General features: G+C 44.8%; 1 protein-coding gene and 2 non-coding genes across 3 annotated transcripts; 2 read left to right on the forward strand and 1 right to left on the reverse strand.

The window, feature by feature from the left end:
• Positions 1 to 4,529: 4,529 nt before the first annotated feature.
• On the forward strand, positions 4,530 to 4,587 carry LOC148665997 (U7 small nuclear RNA). Its single transcript, XR_015939007.1, has one exon. It is a non-coding gene; the product is annotated as a U7 small nuclear RNA (small nuclear RNA).
• A 5,561-nt stretch (positions 4,588 to 10,148) lies between these two features.
• LOC148665998 (U7 small nuclear RNA) lies at positions 10,149 to 10,204 on the forward strand. Its single transcript, XR_015938953.1, has one exon. It is a non-coding gene; the product is annotated as a U7 small nuclear RNA (small nuclear RNA).
• A 556-nt stretch (positions 10,205 to 10,760) lies between these two features.
• LOC148665999 (histone H4-like) lies at positions 10,761 to 11,072 on the reverse strand. The gene has a single exon (XM_088631689.1). The coding sequence runs from the start codon at positions 11,070 to 11,072 to the stop codon at positions 10,761 to 10,763; it is 312 nt and encodes a 103-aa protein (XP_088487815.1).
• Positions 11,073 to 20,521: the final 9,449 nt, after the last annotated feature.

Genomic DNA, 20,521 nt, shown 5'->3' on the forward strand with positions numbered 1-20,521 from the left:
GGCATTTACGGGGACAATTATTAATTGTAACAGTAAATCACAAAGTTGATTCTTTTGATGGCTTTAGAATCCAACCATGCGACATAACTCAAACGCGCAGATACAGGTACTAATACACGAGGATACATTTATTAATACATAAAATATGCATGTAAACCTAACAGATCTTATCGAGAGGGTTATCAGAATACAAAAGATATATATTCATTCAGTTACAAAGAGTTACATATATCAAGAGGACATACGTTCAGTATATCATTCATTTAGACCGGTGCGCTGCTGATGCTCACTGACCGGCTAGTTAGTGTTGGCTTTAACTAGCAAAGTTTGTGCACAGGAGAAAAGATGACTGTGGGTCCCAGCAAGTCAGGAAGAGGACCGGTTCGTTACTGATGAAGAGCTAGTTCTGAATAGTGATTCAGCTGTCCACAGTTCTGACCTGTTCATGAGACCTGCTGCTGGTGCTAACCTCGGGTGGATCCTCTGGTTACTCTCTGGCAACCTCCACTCTAGACTCTTAGAACAAAGGAAAGTTCTGGCACTCGGACACACTGGCCGTTCCGTGGTTGTCTGGGCTGAGTCTCAGGATGGTCAGGAGGTGCTCTGCGAGAATGTCCTGCCCTTGGGAGCCTTCTGCTCCTGGGCCGTCCTCCCCTGGAATTCTCCTTTGAATTCCCTTTAGAAAAGTCCACAGAATTCTCCACTGAATCTTCTCAGGCCCTCTGTGTTGCCTGTTTTTACCTGGAGGAACTTCAGCTCGTTGATTGGCTGAAAGTTCCATGGGCATCAGAGTCCCACGTGGGTTACTCGGCCCTACCAGTTTCTGATTGGCTGATCAAGGTGAGATATGAGTCACTTACTCCTGACACTTAGGAATGCAGTCCAGATGTCCATCTGGCACTCCCTAGACAGATAGGTGCCAATGGATGACCATTGATCATGATAGCCAGGCTTAGCTAAGTGCATCCCCCTTTGGGAGCTGTCCCTTATCAAAGGAAACCTTAAATCAGCCTGCATGAATAGTTTCTCTGTGGCTGCACCACAGAGATGAACAGAGATGGGACCATTTGGGAAAGCTCAGAACACTTAATTCTTTCTTATTAATAAGCTTCGCCGCTACACTGACTTTTGCTCTGCTTTAAGTAATCAAGTAAGAATACAATGTGCTTCACTAGACTCCGGTCCAAACAGGATTAAAAGCCAGCAAGTATACCTTTTCAAATTGACGTGAGCAGGGACTAGATTGGCACTTTAACCAGTGCCTGATTGGCTCAGTCAGTAGAGCATGGAACTCTTAATCTCAGGTTTATGAATTCAATTTTGGGTGATACAGGTGTTCTCATTAATTAGGTTTCCTGTTCATCTTTGACCATGTTACGTCTTGATGGTGACTCAAATTGAGGAAAAAAAGGACTGATCTAGCTCCTCATCTGAGTAGATAAGTCAAAGACTCCGTAGATAACCTATTCATACCAAGCACTTGGATGCAGCTTCACCTATCACAACTAGTATTTAACATTATAATAGCTCCTGTCTATTTACACTATAATTTACACTAGTGTTTCCTTAAAAATTGCTTGTAAGAATGAGACATTACACATGTATTCCAATAAAATAAATATTATTAATCTTTTCACTGTAACAGTTTCACTGTGACTTGGCAGATAACTGGTGATCAATAACCACACCGAAAAATATGGGAAAGCAATGGGGAAAATCGACTCTTCAACATGTGGAAATGTATTACTGAGAGGAGGAGTCCTTTTCTCTTAGGTCAACACTCTTTGTAAGAGTCAATTCTCCCAGCTCACATCCGCGGGTTTCCGTAGTGTGCCTGCAAAGAGTGATCAATCTGAGACAGGTAAACGTCCTGATTTTATTTAACAAAGCTAGATGCACATTTGCTAATGCTGCCTTCATTGTAATAGGCAGTTTATTTCTCGAAAGCATGTTATGTAAAAAAATAAAAAATGAAAACATGGATAACAATCTTTCAAAGCTAAAGATTTTACTTTTGAGAAATGGACATTTTATGTTTCTGGATGCTTTTCAAATGCTGGTTTTAGAACTTTGCTGTGCTTCAAACATAATTTTTCACCTTATAAACTGGGTATTGAGTGTTAGGGTTAGTGTTTTTTATTTTGATGACTTGGTAAAATGTCTGGAATTTTTTCACTTTGATATTATAGAGCACTTTGTGTTGATGAGTGGCAACAATTCTCAGTTAAATACATCATGTTTTATCGTAACACAATAAAATGTGAAAAGGCCAAGGGGGGTGAATACTTTTTATAGCCACTAAACGTATTACAAAAATATAATGCTTCATTTTATGGAAACTTCTTACTATAACCACCAACGCACTCGCTTTTTAAGCAATGGGGGTTTCACAATCCTCTTTCTCACTGGTAATATTATGAGCAGGAAAAACACCATTGAAAATGGATTTCAATCACTCAAAACTAATAGTTGTCACACCCTCTACAGCTAGAGGGTGCTCCCACTCTGTCCTGTCCTAGTTTCCCTGTGCTTTGCTTATCCTTCTGGTTTGTCTTTGTCTGGGGCTATATATTTCCGGGTCACCCTTTCCTCCTCATTCAGTATTGAGGGTTCATATGTCTTCAGACCTGCCTAGCACCAGGCCATCTCCTCCGCGGCCTGAGGGCTTAAGTTTCTACCTGACATCATCTGACCTCCTAAACAGGCTAACACCCGTTTTGCCACTACACATAGGGCCTATTTTGCTCTCCTGGCCATTCCACGGCATGGCCTTATAACATCCGCGACAGTAGTTCCAACGCTGTGCTGCCCTTTTAATTAACATTGGCTGTAACAATGTGTTGTTTTTGTCTCTTAAAGGGTCTGCTCCTTTACTCCATCTTGCCAGTGTTGTATAGAATTGAGTACCCATAAAATCTGAGACCCCTTTCAAAGTCTGCATGTGCAGTGGACATAAGAGGCTTGGCGCGTGTCGCAATTGTTGCCCTATTTACTAAGCCCTTCTTCCAAGTTTGCACTTCTGTGATGTAGTCTCACAGGCCTGAGAGACATAGATTTCACACATGTAATTACTTATAAAAGCCAACAAACCTTTTCTGAGTGGTCTAAGGCTCTGTGTTAAGGTTGCAGTCCCCCTGAAAGCTGGGGTTATAGTCCTGACGTTATACTTCTCAGTAAATAGATCTTGCAGTACTCTGAGTGCCAGCTAGCTATGAAACAAGTGCGTTATAAAGACAGAAATTACACATTGTTTGTGAGGCTGTGTGCTCCTGTATAGTCTAGTGGTTAGGATTCTGGGTTTTCACCCAGGTGGCCTGGGTTAAACTCCCAATAAGGGAAACTTTTCTCTTCCCTTATGTTTTCCAAATAAGCAGCTCAGTGTAGAAAAGAGCCCCATTAAGCACTGTAGGGAGAGCTAAAATTTTGATAAAAGAGATAGCTTGTTTCCTCCTGCTTTCGAACTGAAACCCTTCGGTGTGTTAAGAGAATGTGACAATCACTACACTGCACGAGGCAGGGAGGAGTGACTTGCAGAGAAAAGGACTCAATCCAGGAAAGTTTTTCCACATTCTGGAGAGAAGATTTTTTCCATTCCCCCACTTTTGCAGCCTGACCTCCTCTATTTCTAGAGATCTGTAGAATGTGGAGAAAACGTTTGAAGTTGTTACTGCTACCTCCCCTCGCTTTGAACAATGTGTGGAGTTTTTTGAGTCAAAAAGAGTGATAGTTCAGGCCCATGGGAAGATCCATATTCAACTGTGCATGTTGTTTTGTTCTCAGAGTTTGCAAAGATGGAGGACATTCGCACCTGGCTAAGCCAGTATTCTATAGTCCTTCATGGAAATGAGTTCAGAGGTGCTGACGAAATAAAAACAGGAGGTTGAGGAACACGGGGGTGTTCAAAGGCATTGAGGTTTCAGTCAAGGGAGCAGGTAGCCTGGCCCTGTCCATTATTAGAGCACTATAACCTAAAGAGATGGTTTCATATATATTGTTTTGGGTATATTTATTAAAGTTTCCTAATTTGTGATTCTTTGTGTTTGTTTGTGAAATTAAAATAGTTCTTAAAAAATAAATGGAAGGTTTTTCTGAAGTCAGAAAGCCAATTTATTTGGTGGAAAAACAGATTGGTGAAGCTCCAACAAATAAATCCAGTTTATTTGTTTACTTTTTTTTCTGAAACAACTGAATTAGATGAAGTGTGCTAATATGTAACCTAACACCAGTGTGAATAACTAGAAGAGGGGAGCAGCTCCATTCCAGACCAAGGGAGCTTTGAGATTGGCTGGGCCAGATCTCTTATTTGCATATCTGATTTGGAAATGTAACACTAAACCCCCTTCTTGCATGGAATTAACTTGCACTCAAGAGTCACCTACTGTGTATTGCCACTTCAGTTTTTTTATGAGTAGCTGTGATTACCAGTTGACAGCTTTTATTTGTTGAATTATAAATGGTTTTGTTTTATCACCCTGAATGGCCTATACTTAAGGTTTGGTAGGGTATGTGTTTTCATTTCATTTACCAAATGGAATTTTTGCTCTTTTAGTATTTGTCTAGAAGGCTTTCTGAAGTCAGAAAGTCTGTTTTCTGGTAAAAAAATAGATGTGTTTAACAATAATTTTCAAATGAGTTAATTGGGATTTTTATTAATAAAAAGATCTTGTATGATAGTTTCAAGAGCACTGCTGTTGTCAGCTGACTTTAAGTGAAGCTCTTTCCTCGGCACCTGCACAGAATTTTCTTGTGCCTTTAATTTCAAGATGTAAAACCTAACAAACAGTTGCATTTGTTCATGTATATTTCTGAAACTGTTAAATGAACTACTGTGTGTAAATCTGCAAATGTTGTTTGATAGGATGCTGGATAAGCAAAGTACTTTCTGATTGGTTAGCCAGATATCATATTTGCATACAACATTTGAAACAAAACCATGAGGTCTCTTTCTTATATGCACTAAACGTTACAACCACATTCTTCAACATCTTCTTTATGAGCAGGTTAGTTTGAAAGCCATTTTACACGTTTTGTGTTCAATTTGAAATGCTCTTACATTCAACTGGCCTGAAATCTTGTGTTAGGCAGGATATGTCAGTTTCAGTAAACTTTCTTTACAGGATTTATTGTTCTTTTAGTACTTGTCCTTCATATCTTATGAGAAGGTTTCAACATCGGATCCGACAGGGGATATCTTTATTACCCCAGGATGCTGGATTTCTGCAAGAAGTGCAGACAGTTCGGCCACAAGGCAAACACGTGTGACATCGTCAGATGTCACAACTGCAATGAAGAGGGGCACCTGGCAAAAACCTGCCGGGCAGCCAAAAAGTGCGACGGATGCGGCGCCGAGGGACACCTCTTTCACCAATGCAAGGTAAGCAAACCTTCCTTTGCGCAGGTGGTGGAAGCCGGCCAGCAGAAACCGGTCTCAAGACAAAGGGAGAGAAGTGAGAACAAAGAACCCGCACCTCCCCCGCAGAGAACCGAAACTGCTGAGGCCACACCCCCAGCCGCACCAGTGCCACAAGATGGCTGCCAGGACGACGGACAAAATGGCCGACCGGAGGAAGGGCCCTGGATAACTCCCAGCAAGAAGGGAAAGCGAAAGTGGGAGAAGAGAGGCAGGGCGGATCCACCTTTGGAAGGACAGAAAAAAAGAATGGTAAGGGAGAACCGTTTCCTCGTCCTGGAGGAAATGGAACTTTCTTCCCTCGAGGCCCAGGAACAACCGGAGGAGGCAACCTAGGAAATGGAAACCCTCCCCCCCGAGGCCCAAAGACGACAAGTAACAACCCAGCAAATGGAACCCCCCTCCCCTGAGTCCCACGGACAACAGGAGGAGGCAGCCCAGGAAGAGGTAACCCCCTCCCCCGAGTCCCAGGGACAACAGGAAGAGGCAACACAGGAAGTCGGAACCCCCTTCCCCGAGGCCCAGGAACAACAGGAAGAGGCAGCCCAGGAAATGGAGCCCCCCCTCCCCCTAGGCCAAGGAGCAACTGGAGGTTCACGAAACTCCTGGAGAAAGGGAAGAAAAGAGCCTTCCCGAAGCGGTGGCGGAGAGTATCCTCGAGGAAGACTAGGATTACTTTGAAGCCGCCCTGGAGCCGGGACTGATGGAAGGGCTGGACCTGTCCAGCATGTTTACCTTTCAGTCCCCAGCGAGACCTGGAGGGAGCCCAGCATATTCCCCCCAGGACCCGAACGAGAGGAGTTACATCTAGGCTAAACAGTGCCCAGATGTAGACTCCCAAGTTTTCCACTGTAAGCACAAAGAGAGGAGGTTCAACTTTCACTTGTTTAATCATGACTATGAAACTTATCTTTCTAACAACTAACGTGAGAGGCCTAAGAGACCCGGTGAAAAGACGGGGAGTCTTTCATGATCTGGCCTCAAAGTCTTTCTCAGTTTGTTTCTTACAGGAGGTCCACCTGAAGGATGAAAGCGACAAGCTGACATTCAGCAGGGAATGGACGAAGGGAGAATCATGCTGGAGCGTAGGAGGGGTCCACTCTTCCGGAGTGGGAATCCTCCTCGGAAACCCAGAGATGACGCTGGTTTCCTCCTTCTCGGTGGTGCAGGGCCGGATCCTGGTCGCAGACATCGACTGGAGGGGGCAGAAGTTGAGAGCAATTAACGTCTATGCTCCGACGGAACCCTCTCTCCGGAAGGAAGTGTTTGCTGACCTGGCCAGCTGCTGCACCACCAACAGACAGGTGGTGCTTGGCGGGGACTTCAACGTCGACCGGGAGAAGGGGAGCGACGCTAGCTCAGCAGAGCTGGAGTCGCTACTCAAGCAGTTCTCCCTGGTAGACGGTTTCAGAGGGTGCCGCCCTAACGACGGGAAATACTCCCGGGGAGTGTGCAGCCACCTGGACTACATCTTTCTGCACACGACCTGCTCCCTGGAGTCGGCGATGGTGTCCCCGGAGTGGTATTCCGACCATGAGTGCGTGACAGTGGTGGCTAACACCAACCTGCCTGCATTCGGTCGTGGGTACTGGAAGCTGAACCGGGAGATACTGGAGGAAGACGACTTCAGGGCACTGTTCAGTAAAGACTACGCAAGCTGGGTCGACATGAAGGATGGCTACAGCTCCGTGGTGGAATGGTGGGAGTTCATGAAGGACAGGACCCGAACGCTGGCGCAGACGTACTGCAGACGGAAGGCAGCCAGGGAGAGGAAGGAAGCTGCGCAACTCCCGAAACAACTAGAGGAGGAGTACAGCTTGGCTAACAGGGGAGGAGCCTTCAATTCAGCCTGGGCATGGGACCTGAAGGAAAGGATCCGCAAGCTGCACACCAAGAAAGCCAAGGCTTTCCTGGTCAAGGCACAAAGGGAGCATTATGAAAATAATAAAACCTGTTCCTCTTATTTCTTCAATCAGGTCCGAGAAGCCCAGAAAAAGATGGTGATCTACAGCCTGAGACGGAGAGATGGAGAGGAAGTGCTGGACGAGAGCGACAAGGTAGAAGCGACCACCACTTTCTACAATGAGCTCTTTTCAGAAAAGCAAACGGAGGTGGAGGCAGGTGATGCTTTTCTGGAGGAGCTGAAGGCACGAGTACCGGAGGAGGTGAGGGAGGACTTGGAGGGTCTGATCGCGGCCGAGGAGCTGAAGGCGGCGCTCTTGTCCATGGAGAATGGCAAGGTGCCGGGGCCGGATGGACTCCCCAAGGAATTCTACACCTGCTCCTGGGACACCCTGGCGGCAGATCTGGTGGAAGTGGTGCAGGAGATCTTCCGCGGGGGAAACTCGGAAACACCATGAGGAAGGGCGTCATCTCCCTGCTCTTTAAGGGAGGAGATGCCGACGACCTCAAAAACTGGAGGCCGATCACGATGCTCTGCATGGACGTAAAGATCCTGTCCAAGCTTCTGACCGCCAGACTGAGAACCGCCCTTCCCCACATCATCCACAGCGACCAGACGTGTGGGGTGGAAGGGCGATCTGTTAGCTGGAACCTCCAGCTGACCAGAGACACCAGCGCCTGGGGCGAGGACCGGAATATGCCCATGACTGGACCAGGAGAAAGCCTTCGACAGAGTGAACCATAGCTATCTGTTTAGGGTGCTGGAACGCTTCAGTTTCGGAGAGATTTTCAGCCTCTGGATTAATATACTGTACTCTGACATAGGCAGCAGAGTCAATGTGAACGGAAACCTGGGGGATTTCATTCCCCCGGAATCCGGAGTATGACAAGGCTGCCCCCTTTCACCCCTTCTCTATGTTCTTTTCACAGAGCCCCTAGCAGAGGCGGTGAGACGGGACCCTGTCATCAACCGCCTGGAGATACCGGGAGGCGCGGGGGAAACCCTGAAGATCTCCCAGTACGCTGACAACACGACACTGTTCCTGAGGTCTGACAGGGGGCTAAGGAGGGCCCTGCAGGTCATGGAGCAATACTGCAGAGCCTTGGGGTCGAAGCTCAACCGCCGAAAGAGCAAACTGAAGTTCTCCGGGCCCTGAAAGCACAGGATGACGGAGCCTCTCAAAATACTGGGGGTTTCCTTCCAGAGCTAGGACAACGAGACCATCAACTGGACCGAGAGGATCGCCAAGGTGAATGCGATGCTGGGTCTGCGGTGTACCCGCTGCTGGCCAGACTCAGACGAGAGCTGCAAGGGATGATCTTCGGCTTCGTCTGGGGCGGCAAGTACTAGTACATCACGATGAAACCGGATGTGTCAGCCGGTCGAGGAAGGGGGTCGAGATGTCCCACATTTCCCCCTGAAACTCGACTGCATCTTCTACTGCAACCTCTGTCGGGCTCAGCGGGAGCCCATCGGCCACAAGTACCAGTACTTTGTCAGGCTGTGGGGCTGTGGCTCTCTGTCCCAATAAGGCACTTGGTCCAGTGGTCAAACACTGGGCCCAAGGCAGAAGGCGACCGGAGTTCTACATCCGCGCTGTCAAGTGGAGCAGGAGGTACGAGGCCACGAGAAAGCCAGAGCTCTGCACCAACCACAGAGACTTGTACAAAGACAAGTCTGGGAAAGGACACAGCCCAAAGAACTTGACAACCAACTGAAGGACCTCAACTGGATGGCTGTACACAAGAGACTGGCTACCAGAAAGGTCCTCTACAGACACTCGATCTCCAGGAATCCGCATTGCCCCCGGGACACGTGTTTTGTCGAGGAGACTCAGGAGCACGTGTTCTGGAGCTGCCTCTTCGCCAAGGCGGTGTGGGGCAGAATGGACAACATTATGCAACTCCTGGGAAAGGATGCGGTGCTCAGTTACCAGTACATTCTGCTGGGGGCTGGCACCCACCAGACTGGACAAGGGGACACAGGACCTGTGGGGGCTGCTACTGTCCCTCACAAAACAAGGACTGTGGAAGGCGAGGAACACTCTCATCCGGCACAACATAAAGTGAGGGGCGAGGGAGCTGGAGGAGAGGATCATGGAGGACCTCAGGAGGAGGACGAAGCACCACGTCGCCAAATGGGGTTTCCCCACGGCGAGGGAGCGCTGGAATGGACTTTGGGCCCTATACAGGGATTAAAGGACAATAGCAAGTGGTAGGTTTGGAGGGACTCTCTTAATTGCGCAAATCCGCCCCCACTTGAAAAGATTGATAATGGACAATCAATCTCTGTTCCGCCGTTGTTTTTTATTACATGGAGTGTTAATATGTGTGAGATGTTCCTTTTGAGATGTTTTTTTTTTTGCAGAATAAAGTATATTTTGTAGAACAAAAAAAATCTTATGACAAGGTTTACAAGTTATCTGTTGAACTACATTCTAATAGGTGTGGTCACATTCCAGGTCATTTGTTTACGTTTTTGTTTCTGCAGCAACTGTTAGATGAAATGTGCTAATATGTAACCTAACTCCAGTGTGAATAACTAGAAGAGGGGAGCAGCTCCATTCCAGACCAAGGGAGCTTTGAGATTGGCTGGGCCAGATCTCTCATTTGCATATCTGATTTGGAAATATAACACTACACCCCCTTCTTGCATGGATTTAACTTGCACCCAAGAGTCCCCTACTGTGTATTGCTACTTATTTTTTTATGATAAGTGGTGATTACCAGTTGACAGGTTTTATTTGTTGAATTATAAATGGTTTTGTATTATCATCCTGAATGGCCTGTACTCAAGGTTTGGTAGGGTATGTGTTTTCATTTCATTTACCAAATTGAATTTTTGCTCTTTTAGTATTTGTCTAGAAGGCTTTCTGAAGTCAGGAAGCCCATTTATTTGGTGAAAAAAGATTCTGTATTAATATTAATATTGCTCATACAACATAAATAGGGTCTTTTATGAATAAAAAGATCTTGCACTTGGAAATCTTGATAAAGCTGTGTGCTTCCATACACTCAAGCAGTTTTGATTCCTAATATTTGACCTTAGGTGTGGGAACGGGTCTTTTTTGCAATTTGATTTCCAATTGATCAGCACAGTATAGAAAATAGACCCATAAAGCAACCTCAGCAGTGACAAATGTCACTGGGTCAGTTGGGTTTATACGTCGGGGTCCGGTAGTGAAGCTCCGCTCCTGTTTAGCCTCCGAAGCCGTACAGGGTGCGGCCCTGGCGCTTCAGCACGTACACCACGTCCATGGCGGTGACGGTCTCTCTCTTGGCATGCTCGGTGTAGGTGACGGCGTCGCGGATGACGTTCTCCAGGAACACCTTCAGCACCCCGCGGGTCTCCTTGTAGATCAGCCCGGAGATCCGCTTCACTCCCCCATGGCAACCAAGGCGGGTTGGGTTTATACGTCGGGGTCCGGTAGTGAAGCTCCGCTCCTGTTTAGCCTCCGAAGCCGTACAGGGTGCGGCCCTGGCGCTTCAGCACGTACACCACGTCCATGGCGGTGACGGTCTCTCTCTTGGCATGCTCGGTGTAGGTGACGGCGTCGCGGATGACGTTCTCCAGGAACACCTTCAGCACCCCGCGGGTCTCCTCGTAGATCAGCCCAGAGATCCGCTTCACTCCCCCACGGCGAGCCAGGCGGCGGATGGCGGGCTTGGTGATTCCCTGGATGTTGTCACGGAGAACCTTATGGTGACGCTTAGCGCCTCCTTTCCCAAGTCCCTTTCCGCCTTTGCCTCTTCCAGACATCTTTGTAACGAACAGTTCTTTCCGGACCCTATGCGGACGACACAATCCGACGAAGTGGGGAAACACTGGGGAAACGTCATGCAGGAATACGGGGCTGAAGACAGGGGGGCGTGTCCAAGGTGCGCTGGTGCACAGGGGAGGTGTGGCCGAGGCGAACAATCCAAAAGAGAAGTCCTAAGGGAATATCCAAAACACACGAGAAAGTCCAAAACCAGAAGATCCATCAGAACAAGTTAAAAACCACGAAGGCTGGGTCGGAACCGGAGGACAGGGAACAGGAACGGGAACCGAGATTAAAACCTTAACGGGACCAGGCGCTTCCATGTCCCAGACTCGCACGATACGGAAATCAGATGCAGAGCCCGGATGAGCGTCAACGCCAGGCTTTTAAGGTGGGCTGGGAATGGGAAACAGGTGCAGAGAATGAAGTCTTAAGTGAAAGGGCTGGAGCACCCTTAAGGAGGGGGAACTAATATCGTGACAATCTTCTAGTTATCAGCTGTGAACACGACACACACTGCTCATCTTTGATGTACAGATGCAGCCATTCAAAGTGCGCGGTACAGACACGTACCGGAGGTAATTGGCTACGGCGTTGTGCATCGTGACGCGCGATGACGCAAAATACCGCGGTGCGTGATTGGTTGACCGACAGGGGCACTCGTGGTCCGTTGGTCTGTCGTAGAAAGACTTACTGTAAACGTCTTTACTGTGCCCGTTGTAGATATTGAATTTTACCACTGAAGGGAAATCTTAGTAGCTGAGCATAAAAAGAATAGGAGCATACTGTAACGCGTGTGAAGGCCATAAACGATATTAATTTTGGAACATAAACATACAGTATATAGCTGGTCTTGGTACTTTAAAGAAAAAAATACACACCAGTATTCCATTTCTCCCTAAACATTGTAAGCTTCGAAGTCTTTAACGTGATACCGGAGTCAACAAGCATCCTTTTAGAATTTGATTAAAAGGGAATATAATATGGAATCGCGTATCTCAAGAATTTAATAACGGTATGATTACATCCGTGTGCTGCGACAGGGCTGTGTAGGGCTGTTTCGCCTGCCTGTTCATGCGAGCTGTCTTGTAACCTACTGGTCTAGGTGCGTGACTACCAACTGGCAGGTTGTGTGCTTGAATCCAGCTGGTGTTGGACTTTTCATTTTTATTTATTTATTTTTTAATCGCGTAACATAAACATATTACCGTATGCAAACTGTACTGTATACAGTATGTATATGTATATTTAATGTCTTAACTGTGCCCGTTTAATTGAATTTAAAAAAATTATTTAACACGAACATTAAGCTGTTTACATCTTCCGCCTGAGAACAGTCACCCGTTGCTACCCAACGCAGAAACACAGCCACTAACTAGCAAAGAGAGGACATTAGCTACCCAATATGATAAAGAAATAAATGATTATTTTGTTTATTTCTTTTGCACATTTATTTGAACATTTCCATCGATTGTACAAGCACTTGGAAACTGTCCAATCCCTAGTTCATCAGGCATTTTACCGGTCTGGCGCCGGTCTGTGTCTTCCAGGATATAATGCCAGCGAACTCTTGTTTTTATGTCCACTATAACAGACAATCTCCTTTGCTTTTAACCGAGCGTTTAATAATTTCCTAAAATGAAAATGATTTACTTTATTTCCCTCACGGGATCAATAAAAGTATCTATCATCTGTCTAAACTATGGGACAGAATTCTGGGGTCTCCCCATACCAGAGATTATGGTAGGGCTTCAGAATGGTGATTGGCTGACACCATCTGACACCCCTCTGATTGGAGAAAAAAGACATGCTGGTTTGCTATACATACTGTACCAGGAAGAGGATTTCTTTCTATTCAAAACGTGTATTTTAAAAGTTTAAGAAGTAAAAACCTTACAGCGTACACAGATTTCTAAACTGATCAGGATCGTTATCTTTGTCTTATGCATAATAATGTTCACCGCTCTGTCCAGCAAATTAATAATAAACTTTATTTTATATAGCGTTTTAAACGAATAAGTAATTAGATTGCTCATAAACCTAATCACTTGCTTTTTCTTTTTATTTAGGCTCAGATTTCAACTATAGATCGTATTATTAATAACCATAATAACAACCAACCAACAAAAACAACCATATAAACATAATACCAACCAAAAACATAGATAACAACCACAATACAAAATCAAATATATCAAACCATTTTACTCTCGCAAAGTCCTCCAATTAACATAATCCGGCCCCTTATGCAAAACCAAACCTTCCTCCCATCCCAGTTTATCCTGTTTATCATAAACAAAATCCACCTCAATTTTCAACATAAAGCATTACACAAAATCAATACCTCAACACTCCATACTCAACAACGATATTTCACAAACAGCCAGAACATGTAACTACACATTCCCAAACAGACCTAATTTCCATAGCCCCGCCCCATATGCAAAACCAACAATCCTCCCCTGTTCTCTCTCTCCCCTGGCAGTTGTAATTGTTTTTATTTTCAAATAAATTTTAGCAAAGTCATGTATTTTAAAAATCTTAAGAGTTTTATATTTATGTCTTTATTTGGTGGTTTCATTAGTGACAAAGGCTAAACTTTCTTGGAAAAATGTCTTTTATGTAAACCATGTTTGCTATTAATTCATTCAGGGCTAAAATATGTTCATTGTCTTCTAATTAAAGAAGGGTTCCTTTCGCCGTAGTCGGGAGCCTAGCCTTTAACTAGTAAGTACTGTACTTACTGGGTTTTTGAGGGGGGGGAGGTGTCTTTCGCTGGAAATCTCGCCTCCTACTTTGAAAATACCAGTGAAACCGGTTCAATTCGTCACAGCCAGCACTCCTGCAGAGAGGGGGGTTGTACTTGCAGTGTATACAGTACACGCGTTATGCTCTTCGTTAATGTCTAAGCCGGAACATATCATTAAATCTAATTTTGTATTTCTTAAAAAAAAATCGTTTTCCCAGCCTAACAGTATTGTTTTTAACCTGTAAAGCGCTTTGAGGAGCCACCTTTAAAGGCGCCATATACAATAAAGTTCATTGTTATTACTATTGTAAATTTGCTGGACAGAGAGGTGAACATTATTACACAGAAGACAAAGATAGCAATTTACGTTGCATTGTGTATCGTGCTGCTTTAATACAGTTTTAAATAATTAAAAGTCTAAACAGTATCAGCTTTATTTATGGGTTTTAAATAAAGGTGATTTAAACGCGATTTAAATCAATATAAATGTTTATATTGTAACGCATAGGTGACTATTCATTGTTATTAAAATGACTTAAATTCGATCATGTTGTGATATTTAGAAATATACATTTGTTTGGTGCGAGTGAAGTTTTATTTAATCTCTGAGCCATACTGATTCTTCTGGAAGCCAGTTTCCGCCAGGGAGTAAAAAAAAAAACACACTATGGTATTCTCTCCAATGCAGTGCAGTTAAAAACATACCTCTGATGCTGCTCCTAAATGAATATCGTTTATGACCATCAGAAGCTTTATGCTCCTTTTCTTTTTTCCAGTGGATTGAACAGGGAGAGGCATTTCATGATGTACTTTTCACTGATGAAACAACAGTGGCTCTGGAACAGTTTTCAACCATGTCGTTTTATAAAAAGGAGAGATATGTACACGTTACTGAAGCTAAAAGTTTAGCCTTTGTCACTAATGTAACCACTAAATAAAGACATATAGAAATCCCTACGTTACAGACTGTATATGGCTGGTATTGGTAGTTATAAGAAAAAATACACACCAGTATTCCACTTTCTCCCTAAACATTTTAAGCATTAGAGTCTTACATATGGTTATTTCGGAAACGTTTGTACGTGCTCCTTCTGACCATGTTACTGTTTACTGTTACTGACCATATTAAGTTTAAGTGCCTGTGGGCACTTTTCCTGTCCGTGGGGGGTGGACCGTCTTTCATTAGAAGGTTAGTCTGTTCTACTCTGAGAATGTAGAGGGGGTGGAAAGTGCCCGCGGTCATTTAATTAGTATTAAAATTCACACTGATTCCCTTGCGAAGATACGGACATAGGAATATTCGTGCGTGGTCCAAAAATGGCATAAAAACGACAAAGTGAAGGCTGTGAAAACATTCACAATGTACTTTATACACAAAGCAAATATACCCCCCCCCCTCTCAATTCAATTCAAGCTGCTTTATTAGCATGACAGATGGGTACAATCAGTGTTGGGTATTTACTTTGCTTTGAGATGCCACTTTTAAAGGTGATATATAAAATCAAGGCTTTAACTTGCTTTAACTCCGCAAGTCTGAGTTCTTGTGTCTGTCCTATCCGAACCCGAAAGTATTACAATATGTATCTTTATAGCAGGTGGTGTACAGCTTTTTAGTATAGATTACACTTTTCTAAAATGTATTTAAAAAATAAAAACGATTACAATCTAATCTTTCCAAGTTTGATCCCAAAATAAATCTAAACGGGGAGAAAGCTATGCTGAAAGTTTATTAAGATACTTAGAAGACAAAGATATCAATTTATGTGGCATTTGTCTGATTGTGAATCAAAACACACATATATTTAAACCCGCATTTGCGATTTAAATCAAAACGTTATTTAAATCAATATAAATGTTTATATTGTAACGCCTAGGTGACTATTCATTGTTATTAAAAAGACTTAAATTCGATCATGTTGTGATATTTAGAAATATAAATTTGTTTGGTGCGAGTGAGGTTTTATTTAATCTCTGACTCAGTGATGGCCTGGCATGGTGAGGTGCGCTGGCAGCTATGTGGTGTTACGCAGTGGTGGCCTGACACGGTGAGGTGCCCTGGCAGCTGTGTGGTGTGGCGCAGTTGTGGCCTGGCACGGTGAGGTGCGCTGGCAGCTGTGTGATGCAGTGGTGGCCGGGCACCGTGAGGTGCACTGGCAGCTGTGTGTTGTGACGCAGTGGTGGCCTGGCACGGTGAGGTGCGCTGGCAGCTGTGTGATGCAGTGGTGGCCTGGCACGGTGAGGTGCGCTGACAGCTGTGTGGTGTGGCACAGTTGTGGCCTGGCACGGTGAAGTGCGCTGGCAGCTGTGTGATGCAGTGGTGGCCGGGCACGGTGAGGTGCGCTGGCAGGTGGGTGATGCAGTGGTGGCCTGGCACCGTGAGGTGCGCTGGCAGCTGTGTGGTGTGACGCAGTGGTGGCCTGGCACGGTGAGGTCCGCTGGCATATAATGAATATATTCATGTGCATCCAACACACAGTTCAGCTAGCAACTACACAAAATCTAAAATATGAGCTCTACTTGCCACTTACAATACCAACAGTACCAGCTAACTTCAGTAGTGACATTTTCATGGATCTTTTTAACAATAAAATTTACAACATCAGACTTCAGACACAATTAAACAGGCCTCAAAAACGTCTGGTACAAACATTTTCAGCATGGTGAAACATGGTGAACATTTCCACCACTGCGTCACACCACACAGCTGCCAGCGCAACTCACCGTGCCCGGCCACCACTGCATCACACAGCTGCCAGCGCACCTCACCGTGCCAGGCCACCACAGTGTCACACCACACAGCTGCCAGCGCACTTCACCGTGCCAGGCCACCACTGCGTCACAACACACAGCTGCCAGCGCACCTCAGCGTGCCAGGCCACCACTGCATCACCCAGCTGCCAGCGCACCTCACCGTGCCAGGCCACCACTGCATCACACAGCTGCCAGCGCACCTCACTGTGCCAGGCCACCACTGCGTCACAACACACAGCTGCCAGTGCACCTCTACATACCCGACCACCACTGCATCACACAGCTGCCAGCGCACCTCACCGTGCCAGGCCACCACTGCGTCACATAGCTGCAAGCGCACCTCACCGTGCCAGGCCACCACTGCATCATACAGCTGCCAGGGCACCTCACCGTGTCAGGCCACCACTGCGTCACACATATTTCAGCGCCATATATTTCATGGATATTATATCTTAGTTATCTTTCTAGTTCACAGGTTTGCATGCATAATTTAATTTTGAAAGCCACTGAGACATCAGGTACTACTGTTGTATTTATGAAAAAGAAACAAAACAAAAAACATACAAACAACTGTGCCATCCTACTCCTTAGTTAATACATTTTATTATTCAAAAACAGTTAACATTGTTAGCAAAATATTTTGAATTATATTTAACCATATATAATATTATGTAACCAAAATCCGCAATATGGAAACATAACCTGTGTAATTGTTGATAGATGATGTACTCGTAACATTTTTTCAAGACGAACTACAACATTTAAAAAATGACTTGTATGTACTTGATATCTCTAATCAATCCACGGGTCCCAGCACAAAACGAAACTAAAACGCATACCGTTTCGCGGTTCTTATTAGTTGCTCAAAAGTAATTTGACCGTATGAAATGCATAATATAAACCTAGAAACATATACGTGAGCAGTACTTAAGCACTGTAGTATCGGTGTTAAGACATACCTCTCAAATACTGTAAATCAAGTCAAAAATATCTCAAGACCGATTCTGCTCATAATGAAACCATGTTTCGTGTATGTTTTCTTTAAAGTACCGAGACCAGCCATATACTGTATGTTTATGTTCCAAAATTAATATCGTTTATGGCCTTCACACGCGTTACAGTATGCTCCTATTTTTTTATGCTCAGCTACTAAGATTTCCCTTCAGTGGTAAAATTAGATATGAATATTCAATACTTAAACGGGCACAGTTAAGACATTAAATATACATATACATACTGTATACAGTACAGTTTGCATACGGTAATATGTTTATGTTACGCGATTAAAAAATAAATAAATAAAAATGAAAAGTCCAGCACCAGCTGGATTCAAGCACACAACCTGCTAGTTGGTAGTCACGCACCTAGACCAGTAGGCTACAAGACAGCTCGCATGAACAGGCAGGCGAAACAGCCCTACACAGGCTCTACACAGAGCCGCAGTACACGGATATAATCATACCGTTATTAAATTCTTGAGATACGCGATTCCATATTATATTCCCTTTTAATCAAATTCTAAAAGTATGCTTGTTGACTCCGGTATCACGTTAGTTAAAGACTTCGAAGCTTACAATGTTTAGGGAGAAATGGAATACTGGTGTGTATTTTTTTCTTTAAAGTGCCGATTCCTGGAACACCCCTCTGAAGTGGTTCCATAAGAAAAGAAAGCGTTGATAAATACAAGTGTCTTTTTTAATACACTCTTTGCTGTGCTCTTGAGGATCCTTGTGATATTTTAAGCTCTAGTTGAATGATAGGTGTCGCATTTTAAATCATTTTTGTAGTTAGAAATTATGAAACGCCCTGTTAAAAGCAAGGAAGTTTTTATGCCCGTTGAAGTAAAACAAAATGCCTGACAAAGTATGGCTTGGACAGATTCCAAGTGCTTGTACAAATGTGCTAAAGAAATTATACTTTGAGTATACAGCTTGTCCAAAGTCATCCATTATTAATACTATTAGTAATATCTTCAGTAAAGGCTTTGATGCATAAATATTTCTTATAAAGGTAGGTTGTGTACTTTTGTCCAACTGAGCAATCTTGCTTTCATAAAATATACCAACATTTTAATGACTGATGATTAACATGCTGTAATACACAGTTTAAAATTAAAGGCTCAAATGCTGTACATGAGAGGTTAAGCTCCCCCTGGCGGTTTTACAAGGCGACGCCGGATAGTTAGTCACGTGACACACGTGAACCGCGTGATACCCCGGTGGGCGTGTCGCGGTATGCCGCGAAATACCTCACCCATTTTGAATGGCTGCATCTGTACACCGATAACTAGTGTTCTCGGTGCACTCCCAGTGTTCAGAGGATACCCAGTGTTCCCAGTGCACACCCAGTGTTCAGAGGATACCCAGTGTTCCCAGTGCACACCCAGTGTTCAGAGGATACCCAGTGTTCCCAGTGCAAGCCCAGTGTTCAGAGGATACCCAGTGTTCCCAGTGCACGCCCAGTGTTCAGAGGATACCCAGTGTTCCCAGTGTTTGAGTTCTGCTTCTCCGGTGTTTCCTCTAAAGCAGCTTTCCTCCCCCGGAAATGCAGTCGGCCTTTCTTACCCAGAGGGGAAAGCATTCCTTCTCTGATCTAGGGTGTTTTTTTTTGTCTGTCTTCTATATCTGTTACCTTGTTTAACAATCGCTAGCTACCGTCATTAGCCATTTTTAATAATGGTCGGACTTTCGGGTCATTGCAGCTTGCACAGGCCCTGCTTCCTGTCGAAGAGGACATCTTGAGCAAGAGTTTGACCTGCCCAGTGTAGACTTCAGAAACCCTTAATAGGTCTCCACCAACCTTTCCTGCGTTTTTCTGAAGGAAATACAAATGTAATGTAATATGAGCGTTATGTAACACAAGCATGATGTAGTATTGTGAGTATCACTTAGGGATAATTGCGTCTGGGCTCTGCCCACGACATCAGGGCACAACAAAGGCATCCCTTCTGTCCCCTTTAACCAATGTGCAAACAACGTATCTTTTATTCCTCATTTATGTAGAGGCTGGAGATCCTTAATGAAGTTATATACTTTTTCACCTGAACAATCAGTGCAACATGCATCACAATCTGAGAGAGAAACAGAGTTTGATGACGCCCTGCACAGCCATCCTGGCTACCTCAGCCCCTGCTGTCCCCTTTAAACAGCATATAATTTATTTTTAATTTATATAGAGGTCGGAAACCCTTAATGAAGTTATATACTTTCTCACCTGAACAATTAGCGCTGCTTTTATTAAAGTCTGAAAGAGAAACAGAGTTTGATTAGGTACAGCAAAGCCATCTTGGCCCAGTGTTCCCTAGTGCCTAGTGTTCAGTGGATACCCAGTGTTCCCAGTGCACGCCCAGTGTTCAGAGGATACCCAGTGTTCCCAGTGCACGCCCAGTGTTCAGAGGATACCCAGTGTTCCCAGTGCACACCCTTGAAGTGGTGTTCCAGCCATACTCACTGTGACTTGTGGGAGCAGGAGTGGTGGTGCTGGATGTTGTTAAGTCTGGGAATGAATGAAAGACGTTAGTTCAGCACCAGCTCCAGACACCAGGTGGAGAGCTGACTTTGGTGTTGCAGGGAGAGCTTTTAAAAAATCGTTTGACAGCCCAGACTGATTAATTGATCGGTTCAGTTAATCCGGTGTTCAGAGGGTGCCCAGAGCACTCCCGGTGTTCACAGGATGCCCAGAGCACTCCCAGTGTTCAAAGGATGCCCAGCGCACTCCTAGTGTTCACAGTGCACACCCAGTGTTCAGAGGATATCCAGTGTTCCCAGTGTTCAGAGGATACTCAGTGTTCCCAGCGCACCCCCAGTGTTCAGAGGATACGCAGTGTTCCCAGTGCACGCCCAGTGTTCAGAGGATACGCAGTGTTCCCAGTGCACCCCCAGTGTTCAGAGGATACCCAGTGTTCCCAGTGCACGCCCAGTGTTCAGAGGATACTCAGTGTTCTCAGTG

This window comes from Lepisosteus platostomus, chromosome 5, assembly GCF_059453375.1.
Source record: "Lepisosteus platostomus isolate fLepPlt1 chromosome 5, fLepPlt1.hap1, whole genome shotgun sequence".
Lineage (NCBI taxonomy): Eukaryota > Metazoa > Chordata > Actinopteri > Semionotiformes > Lepisosteidae > Lepisosteus > Lepisosteus platostomus.